The sequence below is a fragment of the Scylla paramamosain genome, chromosome 21 (genome assembly GCF_035594125.1).
Source record: "Scylla paramamosain isolate STU-SP2022 chromosome 21, ASM3559412v1, whole genome shotgun sequence".
Classification (NCBI taxonomy): Eukaryota; Metazoa; Arthropoda; class Malacostraca; order Decapoda; family Portunidae; genus Scylla; species Scylla paramamosain.
Window position 1 is genome coordinate 22,270,767 of NC_087171.1, and position 25,536 is coordinate 22,296,302.

Here is a 25,536-nt window from a genome sequence, read left to right on the forward strand (position 1 = left end):
TCCTCCTCCTCCTCCTCCTTCACCTTGTCGAGTCTCGTTGCTAGCGGGACTGACTAACTGAGGCAAGTCTGAGGTGCTGTACGGTGTGGGACAGAGGAGAATGTCTAAAAACTGCAAGAGATGTTTAATATTCAGGTGATTTAGCTTTTTAAATGTACAATCTTTAGTGTCGTTGAGTAAGAGGGGACCTGATAGGGGTATTTAAGTGGCATATATGATTTGACAAGAGTGATATGGTCTTGGTAGTTTTGCAAGGTTGATAGAGTAATTAAGAGGAAAAAATTGTTCTCAAATAAAGTGCTAGGTGACTGGAATAGTCTCTGTAATCAGGCTGTTAGTGTCGAATCAGTAGGGAACTTTAAGAGAAGATTAGATAAATTATGAGACTGGAATGATAGGTAGATATAGGAGGTAGGTATGTGTAATCCAGGGAGTGCCACGTGTGTGTAGATCTACTGGCCTCTTGCAGCTTCTCTTATGCTCTAATGTTCTTATGTAGCAAACCTTATGACAGCGTTCGGAACAGAAAGAAAACCATGAACTTTGCGAGCATTCATCAGTATCCTTGTAACTAAATATACTGAATTAAAGTGTATCAGAATATCTCACTTAATTAAACGTGAATTAAATGTACATTAGACACGCACAGGCAACGATTAGTGAAGGAGATTGTTAAGATGCGATAAGATAAGATAGGATACCAGAAGGTCAGACTATGTAGTAGTAATTTTTATACAACCAAATGACTGGGAGAAGATTGAGTTTGAATGTCCCAGCCAATTAGATTGTTAAAACGTCGATTTATGTATTAGAAATTTTCAGGACAATTAGATAACTCAGAAAGAAGTCTTTAGAAATACACATTGTATATCAGAAGCTCTTAGGCAATTACATGAACCATTTATTTTATAGTAAAGGGTGAACGGCGCCGTGTTACAGTGGTGCTTCGCGCGTGTAGGGGTTTATGAGTTCTCAGACGCACGGGTTCGAATCCTGGCCATGGTTTGAGGTTAAGAAGGGCATTCATTCAGGTTTACGGTTCCAAAGTCCTCTTTTAGAAAACATTGTCTTAACTTTAACTCACCAGGAAAACTACGTAAAAACCGAAAAAAAAAGAATGATAATTCAAATTTTTATACCAGAGAATAACACCTTATATAAAAATCCTATTGTATCTCAGATTTAAAGGTTTACAGGTCGCTACACGTGTTATTAGTTTCCTTACGACTACTGAAAGCTCCGTCAGGTCTTGGTGATGTGGGTGGTGGTGGACTTTGATAAGAGGTTCCTGGAGGGTGGGGGATGCAAGAATAATGCCACTGGGAGGGTGATGAGTATGGTGGGGCACGGCGTGGGGGACGCATGGGTGTCGTGCAGGTGTGGGCGTGTGGTGTGTGCAAAATGATGTGCTGCCTTGGTTCGTCATTGTGGTGGATGATGGGAGGGAGAGACAGGGTGCTAAGATGCCTTCACTGATGGTAACTGTCATACACACACACACACACACACACATGTTCTGTCATCCTTTCACGCATAAATATGAACATCATCCTGAAGTAAAACTTTCCAATGTGAACTGGATCTGTTAAGGCGATCACTGCGGAGGCCCAGTGACATATTCAGCCTACAGGTCCCCGTGCTCCCCATTACACCAGTACATTACTGACCTGCATACTTACTAGACGAGTTCACTGCTTGAAAACTCTTCCATTAAGCACCTCATTATTTACGCACTTGTTATGTGTAGTTATGCAGCTTGCAAGAAACAACTAACTACTTATTCTCGTTTTTTTTTTCTATATGAACTGCATTTTTTACATTGCTATGAATGTTTAACTACCATATTAGTAAATGCATTTTCTTTTTGTGTAAGAGAGGCACTGGCCAAGAGCGAAAGAAAACGCCCATTAAGAGTGCCAGTCCCAAAGGAGAGGTCAAAAAGAATCATCTAAATTTAGAAGTTACTAGTATTCTGCGCCATACAGTATTTTTACTAGATTTATACCTGAATGCAAATGAATGCAAACACTCATTATAACACACCTGGTCTCGAGGGAAGGGAGTGTTTCGCCTCCTGCCTTGCCCTGCCACCCCTCTTTTTGCACGAGTCTGGTTCTTTTCTCACCCTGTTGGTTATCACGCAGGCGCTCGCCGCTGGAGAGGATGGAGAGTGTGTTGGAGGGGCGGGAGAAGACTGGCGTGCCTGATGCCATTCTGCTGGAGGACTATCTAAATGAAGCGGCCTTCATTGACAACCTGAAGAAGCGCTACTATGAGAACCTAATCTACGTGAGTTTACTGCTACTGCTGCTGTTATGACTACTACTACTACTACTACTACTACTACCTTTTCTACTCCTCTCTTCTCTCTCTCTCTCTCTCTCTCTCTCTCTCTCTCTCTCTCTCTCTCTCTCTCTCTCTCTCTCTCTCTCTCTCTCTCTCTCTCTCTCTCTCTCTCTCTTTGTGTGTGTGTGTGTGTGTGTGTGTGTGTGTGTGTGTGTGTGTGTGTTCAGGTTTTTACTAAAGATGCTGTAGTTTTGTACCGTGCACTACAGCGTCGTTCTTGCCGTGCCCGCAGACGTACATCGGGCAGGTGGTGGTGTCCGTGAACCCGTACAAGGATCTGGGCATCTACACGGAGAGCTACCTGGAGAAGTACCGCAATGTCAACTTCTACGAGGTGCCGCCCCACGTGTGAGTGTTTACTTAGCCTTCTCTTTGTACTTTTCCTGCTGTGCCCCGATGTCTTTCAATATAGTTATCAGGTAGTTTAGGTTTGCTCTTAATTTTCATCCTCTTGTAGTTGTTTGTATTCATTTTAATCCTTCAGAACTTGTTGCGTCTTCAGTCAGCGTCTGTCTTCTTGTTATGGGTTGTCTGATTCTTTAGATCTGAACGCCTAGACGCACTGTAGCTATTAAATTAAAATAGCACAGTGGGTTCATGATTTTTTTTTTTTTTTTTCGTTAGTTTGAGAAAGATTTGCAGTTGTCAGTGATGCTTTGTATTTGAATGAGTTTGCATCCTCTCGCTCTGTTTAACTTTGAAAATAACCCATTCATTAACACGGCATTCATCTCATTAGGGTCTGGATGTCATGAGAGGATATTATCGAGTTGAGAATGATACTTTATTGTTATGAAATGATTATGAGTTATCTAGTTACTCATCAGACACAATTTTATCTTTTTTTTTTTTTTTTTTTACTTAAGACCAACTAACAGGCGGTATGACTAAGTCTGAAAGATGTCTGCAGTACTCAATGAGTTAATGACATCATGTTCGGTCTGTTAACTCGAAAGGAGCTTGCTGTACATTTATTAGAAGTACTGAGTGATGTTTTTTCTTTATTTTTATTAGAGTGGCTTTCTCTCTCTCTCTCTCTCTCTCTCTCTCTCTCTCTCTCTCTCTCTCTCTCTCTCTCTCCCTCCCGATAAGAAGAGTGATAACCAACTTGCGTGGGTTTATCGCGTAAGCTTTATCAGTGACGGCTAAGAACGCTAAGCTTACCAAGACAAGAACGAGGTCATGTCGTTTATCAGGCTGATCGACCCACCTTACACACACACACACACACACACACACACACACACACACACACACACACACACACACACACACACAGATTACTTTTTTGTTTTAAGTCTTTCACTTTTCATGTGTTTATTTATTATTTCATGATTGTAATGTGCTTATTTTGAGGTCCGTGTTTCATTTTTTATGTTATACTACTACTACTACTACTACTACTACTACCACTACTACTACTACTACTACTCAAGCACATTATTCTTTCATTCGGCCAACCATCCAAATGCTGACCAGTTCATGAAGTTTCTCTTATGAATTAATGTAAGATCTACATGGATTCCCTGTAAATTTTCCTAGTTTCCTAGTTGTAGATTCTCTCTCTCTCTCTCTCTCTCTCTCTCTCTCTCTCTCTCTCTCTCTCTCTCTCTCTCTCTCTCTGAATATTCCCTATTGTCCTATTCCAGCATTTCCTTCCCTACCATATCACCAAATCCTGTGTTCTACTGTACTAAACACACTCCTTCACATTCCTAAGTAATATCTGCTAATTCTCTTGATGGGGTGTTGCAAGTTCCTGTGTGTATGTGAGAGAGAGAGAGAGAGAGAGAGAGAGAGACAACGATGATGATGCTTCAAGGTTCCTCCTCCTCCTCCTCCTCCTCCTCCTCCTCTCTGTTTGTATGTGCCAAGCTGCGCCAGGAACCACATCTCACGCAGCCAGCGCAAGACCATCCACTAGAATTAATAGATTATAGTGGAGTGCTTTAAATCATTGAACTTATAAACTCCTTCACATAATCATATGGTTTCCGTCCTAAAATATGCGCTGTTCTTCTGACTAGAGAGAGAGAGAGAGAGAGAGAGAGAGAGAGAGAGAGAGAGAGAGAGAGAGAGAGAGAGAGAGAGAGAGTTAGTGATTGATTAATTGGTTCTTGACGTGTCTCGGCGTCGCAATAAGTTCAGTTCATGGTGCCTTGTTATATTGAGTTTAATATTATGAGATGTTGATAATTGCTTAAAAGTTAGTTATAAAAAAATATAGATACAAACTTAAACGAATCATCATTATGTTCTAAGAAAAAATATGGATAAGATATACAGATATTCTTAGGAGAGAGAGAGAGAGAGAGGCGGTGTCAATTCTTATATAAACTTCCTCGACACAGATTTTGCAAACATCACCCCACTTCCTCAACTTCCTCTCCCCAAACACACACCACCACATGCACGTACCCATTACACACACACACACACACACACACACACACACACACGACAGGAACTGAGCAGAAACCCTATACAAGCCTAATCAGGAGACAAAAGATGAAGTGTCCGTGTGGGAGACCAGACTGGGAAAGACTCTGGGTATCTGTCTTGGAAGGTCCTGTAACAAGGGACCCTCAGTTCTTAGGCACCGTGGCTGGTAGGAGATATACTCCAACCACCACCACCACCACTACCTCTGGGATGGCTTAGACTGACAGAGTGACAGACAACCCCCAGATGATACAGACCTGAATGTTTATTTCACTTGTTGCTGTGTTGACTGCCTAAAGTGTTGTGTTGATAGCTGGGAGACGAGAAGGGAGACTTAACTTGGGCATGTGTGTGCAGGGTATCTAGTGGTGGTAGTGGCGGTGATTATAGAAGTAATTTAAATGATAGTCTTAAATCTTTGTGGCTGCTGGTGATGGTGGTAGTGGTGATGGTGGTAGCCTATTCGTCATCCTCCTCCTCCTCCTCCTCCTCTTCCTAGTTTTCCCTTCCTTCTCTTTCCCCTTGCCCTCCTTAACTGCCCCCACGACCTCCTCCTCCTCCTCCTCCTCCATCGTGTTCTTCCTCATGGCAACCTACTACTTGTTGCGACAGATCTGGAGTGGCGCCTGATGACCGGGTTTTAAGGCACTCATAAGGCCCCAGTCAATGTAAGCCTTTACAAGTGGGTCTATATTCATCACACTTCGCTCTCTGCTGCTCCTTTGACATCCTCGTATCTGGCTGGACGGTGCTCGAGCGAGGGGCCGTAGGTTACGAGAGATTGATGTAATAGATGTCACGCCACACTGATTATGATTATGCTGATTATGATGTAGAAAGTTTATTAATATGTAAACGTGCACTATTAAACTTTGGAACTCTGCCTGTAGAGGAGTTTCGGCATATCTTGGAACCAAATTATCCTCCTCCATTTCGATATTTTTCTTTAATTTTTATAGGAGCAGCAATCTTATCAAGCATTTCCCCCGTTTTTTTTTTTTTTACTTAGCCTCATGTGCACGTAAGAAAAAATAAAAATAAAAACGAAATAAAAAGCACATAAAGAACACTATCTGGAACAGACGAACATAATCATATTGGTAAAATGCCAATTGTTACCTAGCGTGTTTTTTCATACAGGTGAAGTAATAAACTGAAGGCCTGGATGTACCCAAAGGTCACACCTGTGTCAAACATCCGTTCAAAGGAGAAAAGAAGGTCAGGTGGAGAAGATCCTTAGAATTCAGGAAAGAGCCTTGCAACCTTCGTCAAAATTACAGCTTTGTGTTTATTATTAGGTACAGGAAATGGTCGTAATGGGACAAACGTCATCGTCTCTGAAATATCAGCGGCGCCTCCTCGGTGGGGGAAACAGGGGAACGTTATAGAGTTGAGTAAAACACCTGCCACGTAGACACCGACCCTCTAAAAATAGATAAATAATGATAATAAAAAAAGTTATCGATTAGTTTGCTTTGAGGTAATACGTCTTGATGGAAAACAAAAACAGGCTTGAAAAGAAAGTATGTAGAATAATGCTGTAACACACACACACACACACACACACACACACTATTAAACAAACACACGATATACAGATAGAATTTAACACGAGACCGTTTCTCATGCAACGAAGAACTGAAGTGGAGCAAACTTGAAAGGCACGGCGCTCTCAAGAAAGGAATGAAGCCCTCTGAAAGGAGATGAGTTGAGAGAGACATGTTGGAGGGAAGGCGGAGGGAGAGCGTGTTAGCTTCAGGAAGGAGATTACTCATTTGTGTGGCTGATTTCGATGAAGATGTCCCCTTGGGAAATCTAATTATAGATCGAAAAGTAGGAAAAAAAACTAAACATAGCTTACGTAAAGGAAGTAGATCTGATAGGAAAGGAAAATGACACTCAGGACAGGAACTGATTTTCGAAGAGAACGTACTTAGAAAGGAAGGAAGTAGCATTACGTCACTTCGCTCAGTTTTTATCGAGCACTATCTTCTTGCATCCTTCACGTGCACCACAACCTTTCTAAAAACTTGCCAGTATATGCTACCCGAGACTTCCTCGCGGTTTTGATAACGTGGATTCATCTCTCTCTCTCTCTCTCTCTCTCTCTCTCTCTCTCTCTCTCTTATGGTAGAGGGGCACTGGCCAGGAACAACAAAACAAGCAAAAAAAAAAAAAAAAAATGCGGGGCCCACTGAAGTGCCGGTAACAAAAGAAAGGTCAAAAGTGTCATCCAAAATTGAAGGATGTCTTGAAACCTCCCTCTTGAAAGAGTTCAAGTCATAGGAAGGAGGAAATACAGAAGCAGGCAAGGAATTCCCCCCATCAGATAAAGTAATTCATTTTCAAAATCATAAGGATTTAGATGCAAACAGTATCCAGTCTTTTGCTATACTTAATTCTAATCAGACTACTATTTACAGGTTTGCCATCACTGAAAATGCCTACAAATCCATGATCTCAGAAGTCATTGACCACTGCATCCTGATCTCAGGTAAAACTCACATCCACTGTAGTACATTAAAGCATTTGTAGTACATTAAAAGCATTTGACTTTCATTCTTGCTAAATGCACTTGAAAAATTAGCCTTGATGTGATGCAGGTTACATGGCATCATTATCCACTGCTTGTCAGTATCATAGCCATAATGATCTATAAAAAAGAAGATATATTTGAAAAAAAGAAAAAAAGGAAAATCTCATTTTTAGGGGCACTTGAAGAACACTTTTAATTTGTTTGTTATGATGTCTTCATGTTTGTTGCTTCTGCAGGTGAGTCAGGTGCTGGGAAGACAGAGGCCAGCAAGCAGGTGTTGAGGTTCCTGGCGGCCACCTCGCTTCACCGCAGAGAGGTGGACCGTGTGAGGGACAAACTCCTGCAGAGCAATCCACTACTGGAGGCGTTCGGTAATGCCAAGACCAACAGGAATGACAACTCCTCGCGTTTTGGAAAATACATGGATATTGAGTTCAATTTTAAGGTGAGTGTAGATATTCATCATCATTGTCACCGTCATTCCATTTAATCCCTTTTTTTCAACTCTATATGGGGTTGAGCAACTCATGAATCTCACCCACATGTGATTGTAGACAGTCTATTCTCTGATGTTCATTCTTCTCATGCATTCCTCCATACATCCTCTGCAGGTCTTCTTCTGTCTCTCCACTGATCTTCCTTCCATAGCTTTCAATTGTTCATTTCTTGTGACTGTCCAAAATTCCCACATTTTAGTGCTCAATTCAGCGAGATTGATCATTACGATGATAAGATTCTTTGATGACATATTTGCACTGTTCTTAATTCTCAGGGTGATCCAGTTGGTGGCCACATCCTGAACTATTTGCTGGAGAAGTCCCGTGTGGTGCACCAGGAGGTTGGTGAGAGGAACTTCCATATTTTTTACCAGCTCTTGGGAGGAGGACCAGCAGAGCTTCTTGAAAAGTTGCACCTTGAGAGGAATCCAGACCATTATTTCTACCTCAAGCAGGTGACGTAGATCATCTTTACATCCAGTCTCACAATGCAGATATCTCTTTGCATTATATCAGTTTTCTTGAGAAGGGACACTCACACACACACACACACGCACACACACACACACTGCAAAAAATAGATAGAAAATACTTGTCACTGAGGAGATAAAGAGAGGCTGCTTATTTAAGATGCAAAGGAAAAATTAAGTAAGGGGAAGTGTTTGAATGATAAAATAAACAGTACAACTTCTCTCCTACAAATATAGATGCCTTGAATAGACTAGAAGAATGTGTAGAGGCAAGGAATACACATTAACTGAAACAAAATAGTGAACAGTGAACAATTAGAGAAGCTGACAGAACCACACAACCCTTGAACACTACCACTAGATTAACACACATCAACACCCCAAATTGGCTGGCATAATAAAGTGTTGCATGCTTGTTTTCAGGGTAAGAGCTGTCATGTAGACTCTATCAATGACTCCGGAGACTTTGAGGCTGTGCAACATGCTTTAGACATCTTAAACTTTGGAGATGATGAGAAGACGGCTATCTGGGGGATAATTGGCGCTATCCTGCATCTGGGGAACGTCACCTTCACAGTTAATGATGATGGACTGGCAAAGGTGGTGGACGAGACACCTGTTAACTACTGCAGCAAGGTAGTTCTTCATGTCATTTTTCATCTTGATTTACAATTTGATTTTGAGTATGTTTGTTATTGGATTTGCATTGAATTGAGGAGAATGTTTCAAAATGTTTCACTGTTGTCAACCTTTACCATTTCAGAAATATGAAAATAATTTGGTTACTTCTGTCTGTTCTGTCCAGGCTGTGTGACTGATCCCCATACAGTGAACCTGCTTTTCCTTTCAGTTACTAGGGTGCGAGAGCAAGGAGCTGCTGATGGCCCTTACTCACCGCACCATTGAGGCACGTGGGGATGTTGTCACATCACCCCTCAACCCAGAGCAGGTGGGAAGCAGCTCTCTTTCTGTATGCTCTTGTGTGTATAGTTTTCATGGCTCAACAGTCCATTGCTGTACATCCTTCGTAGGAAAACCTTCAGGTCCAATTGAAACTTTGGATTCCTGGATCTGGCCTTATTGTTCTTTGTTTTCAGTGTATGTAATGTATAAACTAAATGACCAGTAAAAATCTCTCTCTCTTTCTCCCTCTCTCTCTCTGTTTCTGTCTCTGTCTCTCTCGTGTGTTTGGGAGTCCAGCCAAGGACACAAAAGTAAATATAAAAAAAGTCTAATCATTATGCTCATCCCAAATAGAAACTACAGCAAAAAATTATGTAGTTGCAGAAAATATGTATTAAGAAGAGAATCAAGACCAACCAAAACTCACATGAGGAAATTTGTAAAGACTGTAGCTCACAGGTCACATCCAGCTTTGAGTCCCAGTGAGTATTTCACGACTTGTGTTTCAGGCGGTGTATGCCCGTGATGCACTGGCCAAGTCTGTGTACGAGCGAGTGTTTGACTGGCTGGTGAGGAGACTCAACCTCACCCTGCACAACAAAGAGACTGGGAGGAAGACTCTCTTGGGAATCCTGGATATTTATGGATTTGAAATATTTGACAAGAATGGGTAAGTGCATTTGCATCAGATTAAAATAGATATCTAGGGCCCTGACACACAAGGCATAGGATACATATCTCCATATATCTTATGTGTTGCAGGAAAAGAGGAAATGAGGAAGCAATGGGGTTGGGAAACCTTAATGAGATTTTTTCATCATAGCAAAAGAAAAGAGAACAATCTGACAGGTGTAATATAGAAATTAATTTTTTTCAGGTTTGAACAGTTCTGCATCAATTACTGCAATGAGAAACTGCAGCAGTTGTTCATTGAGCTGACACTGAGGAGTGAGCAGGACGAGTACCGGCGTGAAGGGATTGAGTGGGAACAAGTGGACTACTTTGATAACAAGATCATCTGTGACCTGGTGGAGGAGAAGCACAAAGGTAGTACTAAGATGAAGACATGGGAATGAAATCATGAAGACACAGGAAACTTTCTTTGTAACATGTTGTGTAACTACTACTTTTGTAATTTCCTCTTGTTAACTACTGCTTCAATGTTCTTTTGTGTTTTTTCAGTTAATCTTTTATTGTATTGACAAATACAACAGATTTTAAGTCAGTTGTTAGATTCATTGGGCTGCATCATAGTACACTAATTCACTTTCCTGCATCATTCAACTCACTGAATGATGATGTTTGACCTCTTTCTAAGCCTTCATGTTTAGAATGACATTACCATATTGCTCATGTAAGGTGTTGATGTATCCAGTGATCCTCCTCATACTCAGAATAGGCAGTATTTTCTCATGTATTGACTTTTATTTAAATTATAGTCATCAGTCTTGAATTCTTCATTTTGACATTTTCATAACTGCTCACAGTTTACCACGGTTGACAGGCATCATCTCCCTGCTGGATGAGGAGTGCCTCCGCCCAGGGGATGCAACAGATGCCACCTTCCTAGCAAAGATGAATTCTCATTTGGCAAAGCACAAACATTATTTCAGTTATGACACATCTGATAATTCCAAGGTAAGTGCAAGCTGGTTTGTATGAAGCTGCTGTACACTGTTTTTCCTAAGAATTGTAGGTAGAGTTAGGAATTACATTTTTTGCAACTCAGTAGGAGTTAGATTCATGACAGTAAGCAACAAATTTCAAACTCAGTGATGAGAAAGGCTCCTGTAAATCCTTATCCTTCAATATACATGTTTTTTGGAGTTCACTGCCTTATAAAGTTGACAATGCCTGCTGGGTGGAGGAAAGTTTGTATCAAGCAGATGACTTTAAGAACAGAGTAACAGCTGCAGTGTGGACGTATAGAGAGTAAACTGTAATCGAGTTATGCATATGATATGTAACACTGGTGGAGCTGGAAAAAATTACTGAATAATGGAAAAGACGGTAAATTCTGTATGCCCAAGAGAAGAATCCTGTGTAAGATGCAGTGATGAAGTATTAGAATATTTAGTACTCTTCATACTAAGGGCAACACTCTTGCCTGTTTTTGTTGCCATATACTTTTAGTTGTAGCTGTTACCATGTGTGTGTTCAGGATTAAGTTAAATTTGAATATTGTACCACTTCATGTATTGTGAAGTCAAGGCCTCTTGGATCAGTTGGTCATCACTTGTGCTTTGCCTCCAGGTGAAGAAGACCATCAATAAGGATGAGTTTCGACTGCGGCATTATGCTGGAGAGGTGGCGTACAGAGTGCAAGGTTTCCTGGACAAAAACAATGATCTTCTCTTCAGAGACCTGAAAGAGGTTATGACTCACACTTCAAATCTAATCATCACTGATGTCTTTCCTAAGGTAAGAAGTTACTTAATTGACTGATAAGATACACATTTTTTTTCTTTTCTTTGTTTTGTCCCGTGTTGAGCTGCAGCATAACAACTCTCCTATATTCCTAATCTTTTTACCACTTGCTATTTCAGGAGGAATTGGGAAGAAAGAAGAGACCTGACACTGCTGCCACACAGTTCAAGAATAGTCTGGGAGAGCTGATGACCATCCTCATGTCTAAGGAACCTTCATACATCCGCTGCATCAAACCCAATGATGAGAAACGCTCCTGTATGTCCTTATCCTTCAATATGTGCATTGAATTGGGTTTTAGCATATTGATAATGAAGCTTATCATTTATTAATCCTTTTGCTTGGAAACATTTAAAAAGGAAATATCTGTAGCATTTAGGTTTTTTCTGTTGCTATCCTTTTCTTTTTAGCTTAATCCCTATTCAGGGTCACCAAAATATCACTGCCCCTTTGTAAAAATATAAAGCTTCCTTTTCCAACATCCTCCCTTTTACAAAGCCAAGGAGAAAGGAAGCATTGTAATACAAACGTGATGCCAGCAAGTATTTTCTCTTTCAGACAGCTTCAATGAGGAGAGGGTGAGCCATCAAGTCAAATATCTTGGACTGATGGAAAATCTGCGGGTGAGACGAGCAGGATTTGCTTACCGCAGAGCTTATGAGATATTCCTGGAGAGGTACAAGTCACTCTGCCCATCAACTTGGCCAAACTACAAGGGACAACCCAAGGATGGAGTGCTGAATATTGTGAAGCACCTCAATTACCATCCTGATGACTACCGCATGGGAAGGTAGGTAGTGCTTCTCTTTGACTATGGATCTGTCTCTATCTCTGGTGTTTCTTATTATGATTTCCCCTTTGTTGATGAACAAACATGCTATTTTAGAAAGACAAAGAGGCAGTGTGGTATGGGCTTCACTGAGGATGTTGTTGTCACTTACAGATTAGTAATATGTCAAAGATTTAGTAGGTAGTTTGGTAGATAGATAGATAGTACATCAAATGAATATTTAATGATTTTCAGGAGCAAGTTGTTCATCCGGCTGCCCAGGACACTGTTCAAGACAGAAGACACCCTTCAGGTTCGAAAAGGTGAACTGGCTACGATGATCCAGGCCAAGTGGAAAGCCTTTGTGTATCAGAGGAGGTACCAGAAAATGCGGGAGGCAGTCACAGTTCTGGCCAAGCACTGGAGGCGCGTTGCTGCTGCAAGGCTACTCGCCCAAAGAAAATGGGCTGCAGGAGTTATTCGAGGGTAAGTTTAGTAAGCAGATTATTGATGTATATGCTGATACAGGGTGCAACAGAAATACCTGCCACATTTTAAAAGTTGACAAAATATGGAAAGTATTTCTGCTGCATCCTGTTGTAAGAACTGGCACCAGCACTTTGAAAATGTAGAAAACTTGCATTTCTCAATACCCAGTAATGTTTCTCAGTCTTATTATTCATGAGAAAATCTGTTAAACACCATCTGCTAAAGGTAGTTTTGACTGCAGGGAGTTCTTACTGCATAATCTACATTGCAGTGTCACTTATTTCATTCAGATTTGTCTGTCAGATATTTTCATTATTTTGTCTCATAGGAACAAAGATCATTCTTTTTACAATGAAGTAACACTGTGTAGAGCATATATTTTGTACATAGAATTGCTCTTTTGGAACATATGTCTGCATACATTAGATCATATCATACATATCTATATATCTATCTACATAAGTATATCTGTCATTTTCTCTGTACTACAATACCTATTCTGTTCCCTTTTATTTGCCATAAAACCATTAGGATTTTGAGGAAGAACATTTCTTCTTAGGAAATCTTTTTATTACTTTTATTGCATTCTTATGCTCTTGATCAATCCTACTTTTTTCAGGTTCGTGAAAGGCTTCATCACTCGCAATGAGGCAGTGAACCCCACCAATGCGAGATTCCAACAGCTGGTCAAGTGTGAGTATCTGCTGAGATTGGCAAAGTCCCTGCCCCAGAATGTTCTTGATCGCCGGTGGCCTCAACCACCAGGCTCCTGCACTGAGGCTTCTGTAGTGCTGAAGGTGAGAGGTCGTCTGTACATATTACCTTGTAAGTAAGCAAGGGTAGTGTTTCTATCACTTGTTTTTATATCTCAGGGCTTCAGGGAAAGTAAAAAATTATTTTAGAAAGAAATAACCATGAAGAGGAAGTGTCAGTATTGCAACAGTTTATGTAGACTCACTAAAAAAGTATCATTACATATTCAGCACAATGCTGACACCAAGGATGGATCCATTGACAACAGGCTACGCATGTTATGTCATGAGGTGAATGTGCTGTGTTATTTAGTAATGATCATTCTTTGTAGGATCTCCACCGCACATACCTGGCCAGGAAGTATGTGAGGGCACTGTCGTCAGAAAGGCGCGCCATGTTTGAGGAAAAGGTTCTGGCTGAGCAACTCTTCAAAGGTCTGTCTTTCACTTTAACTCTTTTTGGTCATGTGCATAATGTAAGGGACATCCTATATTAAACTGAATAATGTAAGCTTGCATATGACAAATATATAACACATTATAATACTGTACTTAACTCTCTATATAAAACACAGGAAAGAAAGCAAGCTACCCTCTTGTCTTACCCAACTGGTTCATGGCATCACGACTTGACCCTGCATCTGATTCCTTGATGAAGACTGGATTTGAAGGAATAATCAAGACATCTGGGGAAAAAACAAAGGTATGTAGGCATATCAATTTCATTTTTATAATATATGTATAAGTATATATTTAGTATTTTGAGATATTTCCTGCCATTGGTTGTCAGTCTGGTGTATTGACAAAGCAGAGAGATCTTTACTTTGGCAGATGCTAGACCTTTAAAGAGTATTTTGGTAATGGTTGTAACATTTATATGATTTGTGGAATCTGGTGCTATTCTTGCTTTATGTATTCACGTACTTTCAGCTATACAAAGAATGAGGAAGTTTATGTGTGACGTGATTTTTGTCATGCTCTCTAAAAGAACCTGCTTATTTTATTTTCCTGTAATACTTTACAGTACAGTGTTCCATGCACTAAGTATGATCGTCATGGATACAAACCCCGAGACCGACTGCTGGTCATCACCACAGGTGCCCTGTATCTGCTGGAGGCCAAGGAAAACAAGCTCAAGCAAAAGCACAGATTCTCTCTGAAAGAAATTCAAGGTCTTCATGTGTCACCCAACAATGATAACCTGATGCTGATACAGATTCCTCCTGAAAATGCTAAAAAGGAAAAGGTTGGTGTTTCTTGTAGGTGTAGGTTACCCTTACAGCATAATGGAGCAAACTCATAAAATGATCACACATCTTGTACAAATATTTTTTTTGTCCCTGTAAAAAGCAACATTTTACTGTGATATACTCCAAATAAAAGCCATATACATGTATCATATGTGCTATATATTCCTTCTTTATTTTGAAATATCATAAAATTTTGAAATCTGCAGGGTGACCTGATCATCAATGTGCCAAACGTGATTGAGGCAGTGACAAAAATCGTATCTGTGAGTGACAACACTGAGATTCTCAATATTGCAGCCACAGATTGGTAAGTTTCCTTTGTACAGTCTTGTTAATAAGGAACTGAGAGTACTAGAACATAATTAGGTATTTTTAAAGATTTCCTACACGTGTCTTCTGTGTGTCATCCTTGTTGAGGTAATGGGAGCTTCTCATACTCAGGATAAAGGTGTAGGATAGTTAAAGCTTTAAAATTATGTACCAGTGCTCTTATACATTCATAACTTGATCTTAAAGACTTCACATTATCACATTAATGACACTGGGATATTCTCTCCTATTAGCATTGGCCACACAATGAAGAATGGAAAACAGGGAACAATTGTGCTCAACAGTGGAGCATCCGTCACCACTATAAACAAGAACAAGGAAGGCAAGCTTCTAGTGGTAAGTGTGCAGCTCTTGATATGTTATTCTTCTTTTGTTTTGAGGCAAAGTATCACTGTCCCCTTAACTCTTTGGCATGAAAATATGAATATTCATTCACTTGAGGTTCTGTGGAAAAGCAGCAAAATATATCCAGGGAGTTGAGAAAGGACTGTAACAGAAGAAAAGTTAGTGTCAAAGGTAAATTGTTTTGGAGTTTTGTGTGGATAACTAATGATAAACATTATCAAAAATATAGACTAAACTTTTCCTTTGTTGTAGATGGCTGGACAGTGAAGACACCTGTGATGGTGGGAAGAGGATGGCACAAGATGACTTAACTTACTGATAATGAAACTCACCAGACAACCATTCCTGATAAGTTTAGGTAGTAAAGGTAACAGAAGATGCAGTGTGCAAATATTGTAAGATAGTCTGATTGTGTTGCCAAATTATTTCATCATCATATAACATGTAAACAATTCTTATTCATTAAAGCTCATAGACTAGATTTATTTTGGTTCATGAACTTAGATGAATAATCATTATTACTAAACGTACTAATATGTCGAAGTGAAATTTTGTTGGGATTGTTTCTTTACTTCAAAGAAGCTTTCCATTACTTTGTTATGTTTTTACTACATATCCTAGGAATTTTTTTTATACAGTTTTGTTAAAATAGTTATTTGCTCTGAACATATTTTGATGCCAGGAAACAAAATTTAGATTTCAAGTCATCTCGCAATATGGTGCTAGCCTACATATTATGCAGTCTTGCCAGTGTATTTTTATAAATGAGAAGGTGCATTTTGTAACTTTCCATGATTGAAATATTAGACTTCCTTTTTTATACAGTCAAATAATGCTGCAGTATGAGATGTGATCAAAAAATTCTGAGACTACATCTGTGAAACCTAATCATACATGCCATAACTTTTGCAATCGTTCTCTTTAGTGCAGTCATCTCATACAGCAACGTATTGCTTCCATTCTGTCATGTTTGGAGTCCTTCCTACACATCTTACTAAAATATATCAGATACCATTTGTGATTTGTGCTGCATTTTATTCTTGGTGCCCATCTTGAGCCACATGAAGAGGTCACAGGCACCCAGATCCAGCAAGTAGTGGCTGTTGTTTTCCTGTGCCTTAAACTGCACTTTCAACAAAATGTAACTGGTCGATTTGTCAATATGATGTCAGGATCTAAGGCACAAACTTAGCAGCAGTGTGGTGCATATTCACATTAGATGTAAAGATTATAGGAACAATATCAGTAACTTCCCTGGTGATGCTCCTTTAATCCTGACTTTCTTTTTATGGGTTTGTGCTTATAGAGGATCACTCATCCTTTGTCATCCTGGAGTGATATTTTGTGCTTGAAGAATGAATGCCACTGAAAACACAACACTCATATCATTTGTTTCATTGCTGTAGGTTTGCTGCATTATTTCAAGTCTTGTTGCTTAATTTCTTAATCTTGTATAGAAAGTGATGTGCACTAGTTGCCCAGGTTTAAAGTTCACTGTGACATTGCAAGTGAGCACATGAATTATTATACCACAGTTGCCAATGAGCTCAGTAATGCCTGATATGCTGGATGATAGAAGTTATTGTTTGCTTTTGCTGCGTGTGACTGACCACAACCCACATTGTTCATTTATTATGGAAACAGTCTGTGAACTTTTTGATCACATATTTGTTGATGAATTGATAAATATATAATGGTTATAACACTGTCATGTTAGCCAGAGTGGTATCTCTCAGCTAAGTGAAACTGAAGAGATGGTGTAAGCTGTTTATGTTCCTGTATTTTGTATTCATTATCATCAGACTTGATTACACTTCACCCACATTTGCACAGCATACAAATCATGGATTTACATAAACTTGTTAGGGTAGATGAACGCTATATTTTGGCTGTTTTATAAAGTTTTAATGTGCCATGTGATAATCTTCCCAGGTTTTGCTAGTTCTTTGATCACAGCCATATTGAAACATGATTCAGTGTAGCATGTGAGTTGATCCTCAGCATTTAAGGATGTTATATACTGTTTGTTATTGTTAGGACCAAGTGTATTGTAATGGAACAGTTTTACTGGGTTAGTTATACTGTATGTGAGCTATGCCTCTCTCTCATAATATGTACTTATTATTTATCAATTTTATGTGCTAGTCATAAAAGCTGTACAGTTCATAAGTTGTGATATAGTGTATATAATGCAGAAAAGTGCATCCTTGGCTCTTCCCTGTCACTGTTTTCAAAGAATATTTTGACGCCTGTAATATGGAAGACTTGTAGTTCATGTTATCAAAGGCATTAACACGGTTAATTCTAGGTGATATTTTGAAAAGGAGTGTGATAATTGGGGCATCCTTGATAGTTTATCCTGAGATTTTCATGTTTGTTAAACCATCTTCCCTGAAAGAAAAAAAAATTATATATATATATATATATATATATATATATATATATATATATATATATATATATATATATATATATATATATATATATATATATATATATATATATATATATATATATATATATATATATATATATATATATATATATATATATATATATATAATCAAATTTTTGTTTTGTGTTTAAAAGTTGACAAAGTACTATGTAAGTACACAGTGCCTGAGTTCTTCAATAATAATGCAATAACTATACTTATATTTAGATAGGAATAATGTGGACCATACCTAGAATATTATGTAAGTGAATCCTGTGAATGTTATGTAACAAAACTGTTTTTTTTACAGTATTTCAGTGAGCTTTATATTATGTCAAAGTAAATTTCCTACAAGATGATATGTATTTTAATTTGTATCAAAATCATGAGTCCATTGAATACTAGATTTATTAGGAAATCAACAGTTCCATCGTTGATTGGAAAGGCACCAACAATTACTTATGAACCTGATTATCGTTATGGTCCTTGTGTTCCGTTTCCGGCGGGGCGGCTCCCCGGCGATGGTCTCGTGGCTAAAGAGCGCCTAGCACCAGCAGCCCTGCCTCTCAGTGCGTCTGCTTCATCTTCTCTTTATCCTCAATCTTCATATAATTTATCACCATCGCTGTATTGATGAACATATTCGATATGCTGAGGTGCAATGGACAGCAGAGTGCAGAAGATTATGAAGATTGATGCGCGGCTGAAATACTTCATGACTCAATTTTTGTCGATTAGATATGCAAACTTGTATCGAGAGAGGCGATGCCTGACGCGCTCCTGTTTTATGTAGGAGTGAATGATAGCTTATTGCCACCGAACAAAATGTCTCATTAGAACTATAAATACCGTTAAACCAGATTAGTGCCGTGTCAGGTGAGGGAAAGTGAAGCTGGTGTTGGCAAGAAGCGTATGTTTGTCACTCCACAATTCACACGCCCCACGTCAGTGCGCAATGAACAAGGAAGGGCATCTTTTGTGCATATAAGTAGGGGGATGAAATTTGCTCATAATGACAGATTAGTGTTCCTTGTTTCAGTCAACCAGTAGTTCACAAGTGAGAATCGACAATGCCTTCCTCTTCCGAATACTCGAACATCCGAACACTCGAACTGGCTTCTTGCTGGGCGTCCTCAGTCCTCAGTCCTCACTCGCTTCGCCAGTCCTTCAAGATCAGTCACAAGGGAGTCACGTTATCCATTATGTCAGTGAGCAACCTTGCGTGGTTTACTTGTGCATTAAACACTGCGACCACACATATACAGTGCAGTGCGTTCGTTTGTGAAGGGGAAGTCATCAAGTGAGCCGCCTTCGTCTCGCTGCCTCGCCGCTGCCGAGAGATGCCACGCCCTGCAGCACAGTAAGTGACAGTTACTCGCATGACGGACTAGGAGTTAATCTAAATACTCATTACTCTATGGTTAGGACAGATGTGACATGAAAGAGGCATTAGCACGTGTTGATCATTGAAATCATGGCGAGGCTGTCTGTGAGGAGGCTCAGCTGTCCGTAGCATTTCACTGTCATTGCGTCATTATTCACCGTGTACTCGCGTGATGGCCGACATTTCACCAAGCGTATAGTGACTCCAGAACATCCTTCTCATGTTTCTTATCTTGTCATTACGGCCCCTGGTAAGTGCCGTAAGTGCAGGATAGAATGCTACGGTTGTTATTAAGATGAACGGTACGTCGCCATTGTCTTTGTTCCTTAATTGTCTTCATGAAGGCGTACTTAGAGGAATGAGAGGATCGTGGCGCCCCTGGTGTCTCCCCATCGCCACCCTCCCCCCACCTTCTTAATTCTAGTTACTTTCCCTTCCCTGTGTTCCCGTGGTGCTGGTGTGGTGCGGGTGGTGGTGATGGGTGCTGGTGATAATAGGAGTGTGGATGTGGCTGTTATTTATTTTTACAGCAGTACTCGTGTTTCTATTTTTTTTCCTGTGTGTGTGTGTGTTTAGTACTTTGTATGTGCCAAGATATTGTTTTTTTCATGAGAGAGTGAGAGAGAGAGAGAGAGAGAGAGAGAGAGAGAGAGAGAGAGAGAGAGAGAGAGAGAGAGAGAGAGAGAGATCCTGTGCAGTGCCGCCTTTACACACACATACACACCTGGTAAATGTTCCTTCTTAATCAACGTCAACAGCGTGTATGTGTGTTGCTTAACATTTTCTTTCCTCTGCCTGTACCTTCACTTCCTTCTTCCTTTTTTAACGTTACTCCTCCACCACCTCCACCACCATCACCACTGATGCTTCGCGCCTTATCACCTTTCATCTCAGCCGTCGCGTTTTCTTTGCACGATGTATGTTGCATTATTATTTATTTATTTTTTTTCATTTCAGAGTTTCTTTGTGCCATTAATTCATCCTTAGCTATTCCATCGACGAAACATCTTTGCGCGAAAATCCCTTTATAGTGTATCTCTCTCTCTCTCTCTCTCTCTCTCTCTCTCTCTCATCAGGTATTTCTGCTCTTCTTTTACCACTGGATATTTTCGCAAAGTTAAGAGTCCCTTCGTTGTGTTGTTTCCCCTTCTCCCCAAATCCCTTAGCTAGTCTCACTTTTTCTCCCCTCCCGTACTATCCTTTCCTTTCTGCCTCCCTCTTTTATCTCCTCCCTGTCCGACCCTATTCCTCTCCGCCCTCCTGTCTTGCTAAGCCCTGCACCCTCACCTCGCCCTCCCTTCGTCCCCGCATTCCACGCCCTGGGGTCCGCTGAGCCACCGGACCCAGGATGCTCCCTCAGGCACCACCACTACCACCACTACACATTCATTGCACGTCTTTGATGGTCGTGGGGTGGACACTCGTCTTTCTCTTTCACTTTTGTTGCTTCGTGAATGAATTTGGATGAATTTGGAATGTGTTTATAATAGTGAAATAGGTTGTCGCTGTTATTACTATCATTACTTTTACTACTACTAATAGTACTACTACTACTACTGTTATCTTTTTATAGAGACATTTCCTCATATTGTGTGATTTTTCATTCTAAAAAAAAAAAGCTTCATAGGAGTTTAGTAAATTTATCAAGAAACAAAGTTAATCAAGGAAGCGCTGAAGTGTTTGGAATATCAGTGAACTCTGATTGTCTCGGGTATTCTTTCAAGGCGAAATTGTGTCCGCATTTAGGAATGAGTTGCCACTTAAATGGTGGAGTCGTTTTGGAAACTCATCAGGAATAAACGTGTTCAGTGTAATTTCCTCGGCCGGTTTAATCACCTCTGCGTAATTAGCTTGCAGATTGCTTCGTGCGCCATCCCTTCCTCGTTATATTTAATTTTTTTTTTCTTTTTTATATTCTTAATTCCCCTGTTGAATCCGATAGTTTTAAAGGCGGCTCCGAGCGAAAAAGATGAGGAGGAAGAGGCATATCTTGTCTGTGTCATCTCTATTGACTTCAGCTGCTCTGAACTGGATTGGCTTAGACTCAGCTGGACTAAAATAAACTGGATTAGGCTGGGCTTAATTGATTTGGTTTAGACTAGTCTTAAACCCCCCGCCACCGAGGCACCGCAGCGGCCATACCTCATTGTCTCAAAGTGACGCGCCTGTAACACCCTGCCCCGCCATTCTCATGATGAACGAAGCTTCACACACTTACCGTGACTGTTTGCGTTCCTTATAAATACACCAGTGTGACCTAACTAGTGTAGCGGTTTGAAGGCAACTCACGAGGGTCTTGGCACCGCATAGAGTTTAATGACTTCCTTTAGCAACGTCAATAGGAGAAGCTACGCATTAGTTCGCTCTGTCTTCTGTTTCCCTTCCTCCTCCTCAGTTACAGGCGCGTCCTGATACACATTTCCCTTAGCACGCGATGACCGATTGGATGATTGTCTTTTTGCGACGCGTACCAGGAAGCGTTGCTGTGGAAGTTGTGTGTCAAAGATCTAGGTCGCTTCCTGAGAGAGAGAGAGAGAGAGAGAGAGAGAGAGAGATTGTGCTTTCATGACGTGGGTTATTGCCTCTGCTTTTTTCCGAACTGTGTTTTGAAATAGTGAATGCAACGAATGTGTGTGTGTGTGTGTGTGTGTGTGTGTATTATTATTATTATTATTATTATTATAATTGTTATTATTATTATTACACACACACACACACACACACACACACACACACACACAGTATTACTATTATTATTATTATTAGTAGTAGTAGCAACAGCAGTAGTAGTAGTAACAGAAGTCTATCTTAAACATACATGACCTGTGTACCATCCGCCCCAGTACTAGGTGACTGTAAAGCAAGAGGCAAGGAGGGAATGTGTGGTTCATGAGAGAGCTGGACAGAACAGCAGCGGCAGGGGGAGGCAGGAGGGAGGGATGCGGCAGGGTAGGGTGGCAGGGGAAGATCTTGGGGCATCGCAGGCAAATTAGCCGTCCAGTTTTTCCGCTCCTGCCACACACGCCTTTGATCAGCACCATTATTCCGCCATCCTGTCTTGCCAGTTAATCTTGGGACACCTTTGATCATCGAGGGACGCGCCTCCCGTACCGAGCTGATGGGGTGATGGGCGGCCAAGTGATGAGATGATGGGCGAACAGGGATGATGGGGGATTGGTGATGAACTAGAAGGTAATGAGGTGAGGGGCGACCAGGTTGTAGGGTGATGGGGTGATTGGTGATGAGCTAGGAGGTGATAGGGTGATGGGCGGCAAGGTACGGGATAATGGGCTGCCAGGTAAAGCGGTGATGGGCGGGGTGGTGATTCCTCTTTCCCTTTTTACCATGCGCTCTCTCTCTCTCTCTCTCTCTCTCTCTCTCTCTCTCTCTCTCTCTCTCTCTCTCTCTCTCTCTCTCTCTCTCTTAATACTTAATCTAATATAACATCAACCGCTGAAGTAAATATAAACACAGCAATAAAACTGAGCGGGGAGTCTTGCTCGTCGCTGTGGAGTGTGTGCTCGGGAGCCTCGCAGCCGCGACTCGCCCTGGCTGAGCGGGACAAGACGAGGCCCAAGGAGGCGAGTTAGCGGAGTATCGCGGGATCCATCTCGGCCACGTCCTGCTTGTTTGTCTTGGTCTTGCGCGGTACAGAGAGAGAGAGAGAGAGAGAGAGAGAGAGAGAGAGAGAGAGAGAGAGAGAGAGAGAGCTGCTAACTTAAAAGCATGTGACAGTGCCAATGACAGGAGTCTTTACAGTAATATTGCACCAAGGAAAAAGACGGCCACATCTTACCCCATGACAGCGAAGGGAAGGAAGGGCGAGCTGCAGGTGGGAGAAGCGAGCAGAGGGGAGCGAGGGAACTGTCACCAATGTCAGAGTTCACGGACGGAGGAAAGGAGGGGAGACGCGTGGTGTAAGAGGACATTCTCTGTCTTAGGAGGGATCTATCTGGCATCGTAGACTCTTGTGACCGCCGTGTTGAGCGAAAACACTCGTAACCTCTTTAGGTCCGTATTTTGAAACACTTTGCTTTCTCACCACGACTATTTTCAATGGCCATAGAGATGGTTAGCCGGGTTTTCACGACTGTTTCTCCTGTTAGTAATGTAGAAATCTTATTAATCTGTCACAAGAACCATAAAAATACTCTTGAAAAACCCGTGTAACATCAACTGGATCCCATTGAGTGAAGTAGTGGAGGTGCGGCGCAGAAATATTTCGGAATATAGGCCCTAGTTTCTCCCACACATCCGCTTACCATCCAGAATACCGCGTGTGTTGTAAGGAGCCCCTTCCTTGTTCCTGGTGTCATTGAGCAGTCGAAGAAAATCATGATAAGGGAAATTCGCTCCGCATTATTCAGCCAGAAGAGCATTGTTTTCCGCCGCACACCCCTCGAGGCTCCCGTGGTGCTGCCTGGTGCTGGGAAGAGTTTATCGTGCAGCAGATGTGAGCACATTCATGAATCCCGTGATGTCTTTTGTCTCGCAGTGATGTAAATCCGGAACATGTTTGCTCGGTGGTCACAAACGAGGGAAAACAGATTGACCTTTGTGTTCTGTGGTGTCGTTTTCTCACGGATCGCTGCAGCCACAAGTGCTCTCAGTCACCGTGAGTGCCGGATGTGTGTAGCAATCAGGCGGGGATGTGCAGCAAGCCGGGGCTGCGTGTTGACAGCAGCCTGGTCACCAATTGTCCCACGTTATGTTGCCAGTGCGATGTAACCTTCCATCCTTCGTGAACGTTTTAAGGCAGCGGGGCGTAAGAAAAAAAAAAAAGTCCAGTCCAAAAATATCACTCACACAACGTAAACATAAGGTTTCCCTCCTCTGGGGTGGGCGTGGGGCGGGCCTTCCCATCCTCGGGGGGCATGGGGCGGGCCTCTCCATCCCGGGGGGCGTGGATGTGGGGCGGACCTTCCTGCACTGTCACGGGAAATATGCAAAGCAAGTCTTGTGGTATTCATAGCCAGATGTCAGGCTGGGTGCGTGCACGTCCCTGCCGGGCTGCCCGTGGGGGGAAGAAGAGGAGGCAGGATGAGTAAGAGAGGCAGGAGAAGCAGTTTGCATCGAGTATGACATTGTCTCAAGTTAAAACAAGAACATGAAGCTTCCATTGCAGGAGATAATGAAGGCAGGCGTGGCAGGAAAGGACGGCGGAGGCTGCTTGGTAAATGCATACCCGTGGTGACCTGGGAACCTGTGATGGAGAATGGGGGTAAAGAGCTCGATTCTTTGGATGGATCTTGTACGGTGAGCTACTCGAGGATACGTGGAGGGGTGCTGAAGATTGGAAAGACCCGTGCAGGCGTGGTTAGCAGTGCGTAGATACAATATGGTGAGGTTAGTGCAGCAAAGGTGCTTGGTGGGCGGCTTGTGAAGGTCAGTAGTCTTCTTTCGAGTCTCCTCCAGTTGTTTCTGTCCCTTGCATCCCCCTCTGTGACTTCTATCCTTTGCTGTTCTGCCGCAGTTCCATTCCTCCTCCTCACTCTGTCAATAGTGGTGATTACTAATTCAAAGGTTCTGGCGGTGTGATGAACGGTGTGCGAAGGTTGAGGGTGTGTGTCGCTGTCAAAGGGAAGGGACAGAAAGAAAAGGGGAAAAAAGAAGGACTTTGGGAAACAACTTTACCTTTGTTTTTGGGAGTGTGTAACTTTGGCTCCGAAATTTCCGAGGAAAAAAAAAATGAAGATCCGCATTTTCGTCTTGCGGTGGTAAGCGTTCAGGGAAACCAACCCGAGAGACTTTACGGAAATTCTGGTGAGCTTGAAAGATTCTACGAAGAAAGGGAAGAACTTTTGATGGAGATAGGAAATGTTGGAGACACAGCTGGAAATGGAAAGAGGAAACTTGGAGTGTCTGTCAGGAAAAAAAGAGAGAGAGAGAGAGAGAGAGAGAGAGAGAGAGAGAGAGAGAGAGAGAGAGAGAGAGAGAGAGAGAGAGAGAGAGAGAGAGAATATGACGGAAAGTGGTTATGAAGCTGCAGGAATAAAAGATTCGTCCGAGGGGTCGTAAAGAAAGAAGGGCAACTTTTATGAGCAGTAGGGAAGGAAGAAGAGGAGGAGGAGGAGGAGGAGGAGGAGGAAGAAGAGAGGGACTAGCGTGAGGTGAGGAAGACAGTGAGTGAGGGAGTGCCGGTTATGAGCGAAGGCGACATGC

The 25,536-nt window shown here is 41.5% G+C and overlaps 1 protein-coding gene across 4 annotated transcripts in view; it reads left to right on the forward strand.

Moving 5' to 3' along the window:
- LOC135111255 (unconventional myosin IC-like) overlaps nucleotides 1-18,349 on the forward strand; it is a 50,609-nt gene extending 32,260 nt beyond the window's left edge. For all 4 annotated transcript variants that reach the window (XM_064024467.1, XM_064024469.1, XM_064024468.1 and 1 more), the window contains exons 2-22: nucleotides 2,145-2,289; nucleotides 2,579-2,694; nucleotides 7,212-7,282; nucleotides 7,561-7,769; nucleotides 8,097-8,276; nucleotides 8,715-8,927; nucleotides 9,142-9,240; nucleotides 9,704-9,864; nucleotides 10,072-10,241; nucleotides 10,699-10,832; nucleotides 11,448-11,615; nucleotides 11,741-11,879; nucleotides 12,180-12,411; nucleotides 12,646-12,876; nucleotides 13,499-13,676; nucleotides 13,964-14,066; nucleotides 14,207-14,334; nucleotides 14,656-14,877; nucleotides 15,088-15,188; nucleotides 15,445-15,547; nucleotides 15,809-18,349. In XM_064024467.1, coding sequence (XP_063880537.1) covers nucleotides 2,164-2,289; nucleotides 2,579-2,694; nucleotides 7,212-7,282; nucleotides 7,561-7,769; nucleotides 8,097-8,276; nucleotides 8,715-8,927; nucleotides 9,142-9,240; nucleotides 9,704-9,864; nucleotides 10,072-10,241; nucleotides 10,699-10,832; nucleotides 11,448-11,615; nucleotides 11,741-11,879; nucleotides 12,180-12,411; nucleotides 12,646-12,876; nucleotides 13,499-13,676; nucleotides 13,964-14,066; nucleotides 14,207-14,334; nucleotides 14,656-14,877; nucleotides 15,088-15,188; nucleotides 15,445-15,547; nucleotides 15,809-15,823 — 3,099 coding nt within the window. In that variant the 5' untranslated portion in view covers nucleotides 2,145-2,163 and the 3' untranslated portion in view covers nucleotides 15,824-18,349. The remainder of the gene's footprint in view (nucleotides 1-2,144; nucleotides 2,290-2,578; nucleotides 2,695-7,211; nucleotides 7,283-7,560; nucleotides 7,770-8,096; nucleotides 8,277-8,714; nucleotides 8,928-9,141; nucleotides 9,241-9,703; nucleotides 9,865-10,071; nucleotides 10,242-10,698; nucleotides 10,833-11,447; nucleotides 11,616-11,740; nucleotides 11,880-12,179; nucleotides 12,412-12,645; nucleotides 12,877-13,498; nucleotides 13,677-13,963; nucleotides 14,067-14,206; nucleotides 14,335-14,655; nucleotides 14,878-15,087; nucleotides 15,189-15,444; nucleotides 15,548-15,808) is intronic.
- The last annotated feature ends 7,187 nt before the right edge of the window (nucleotides 18,350-25,536 follow it).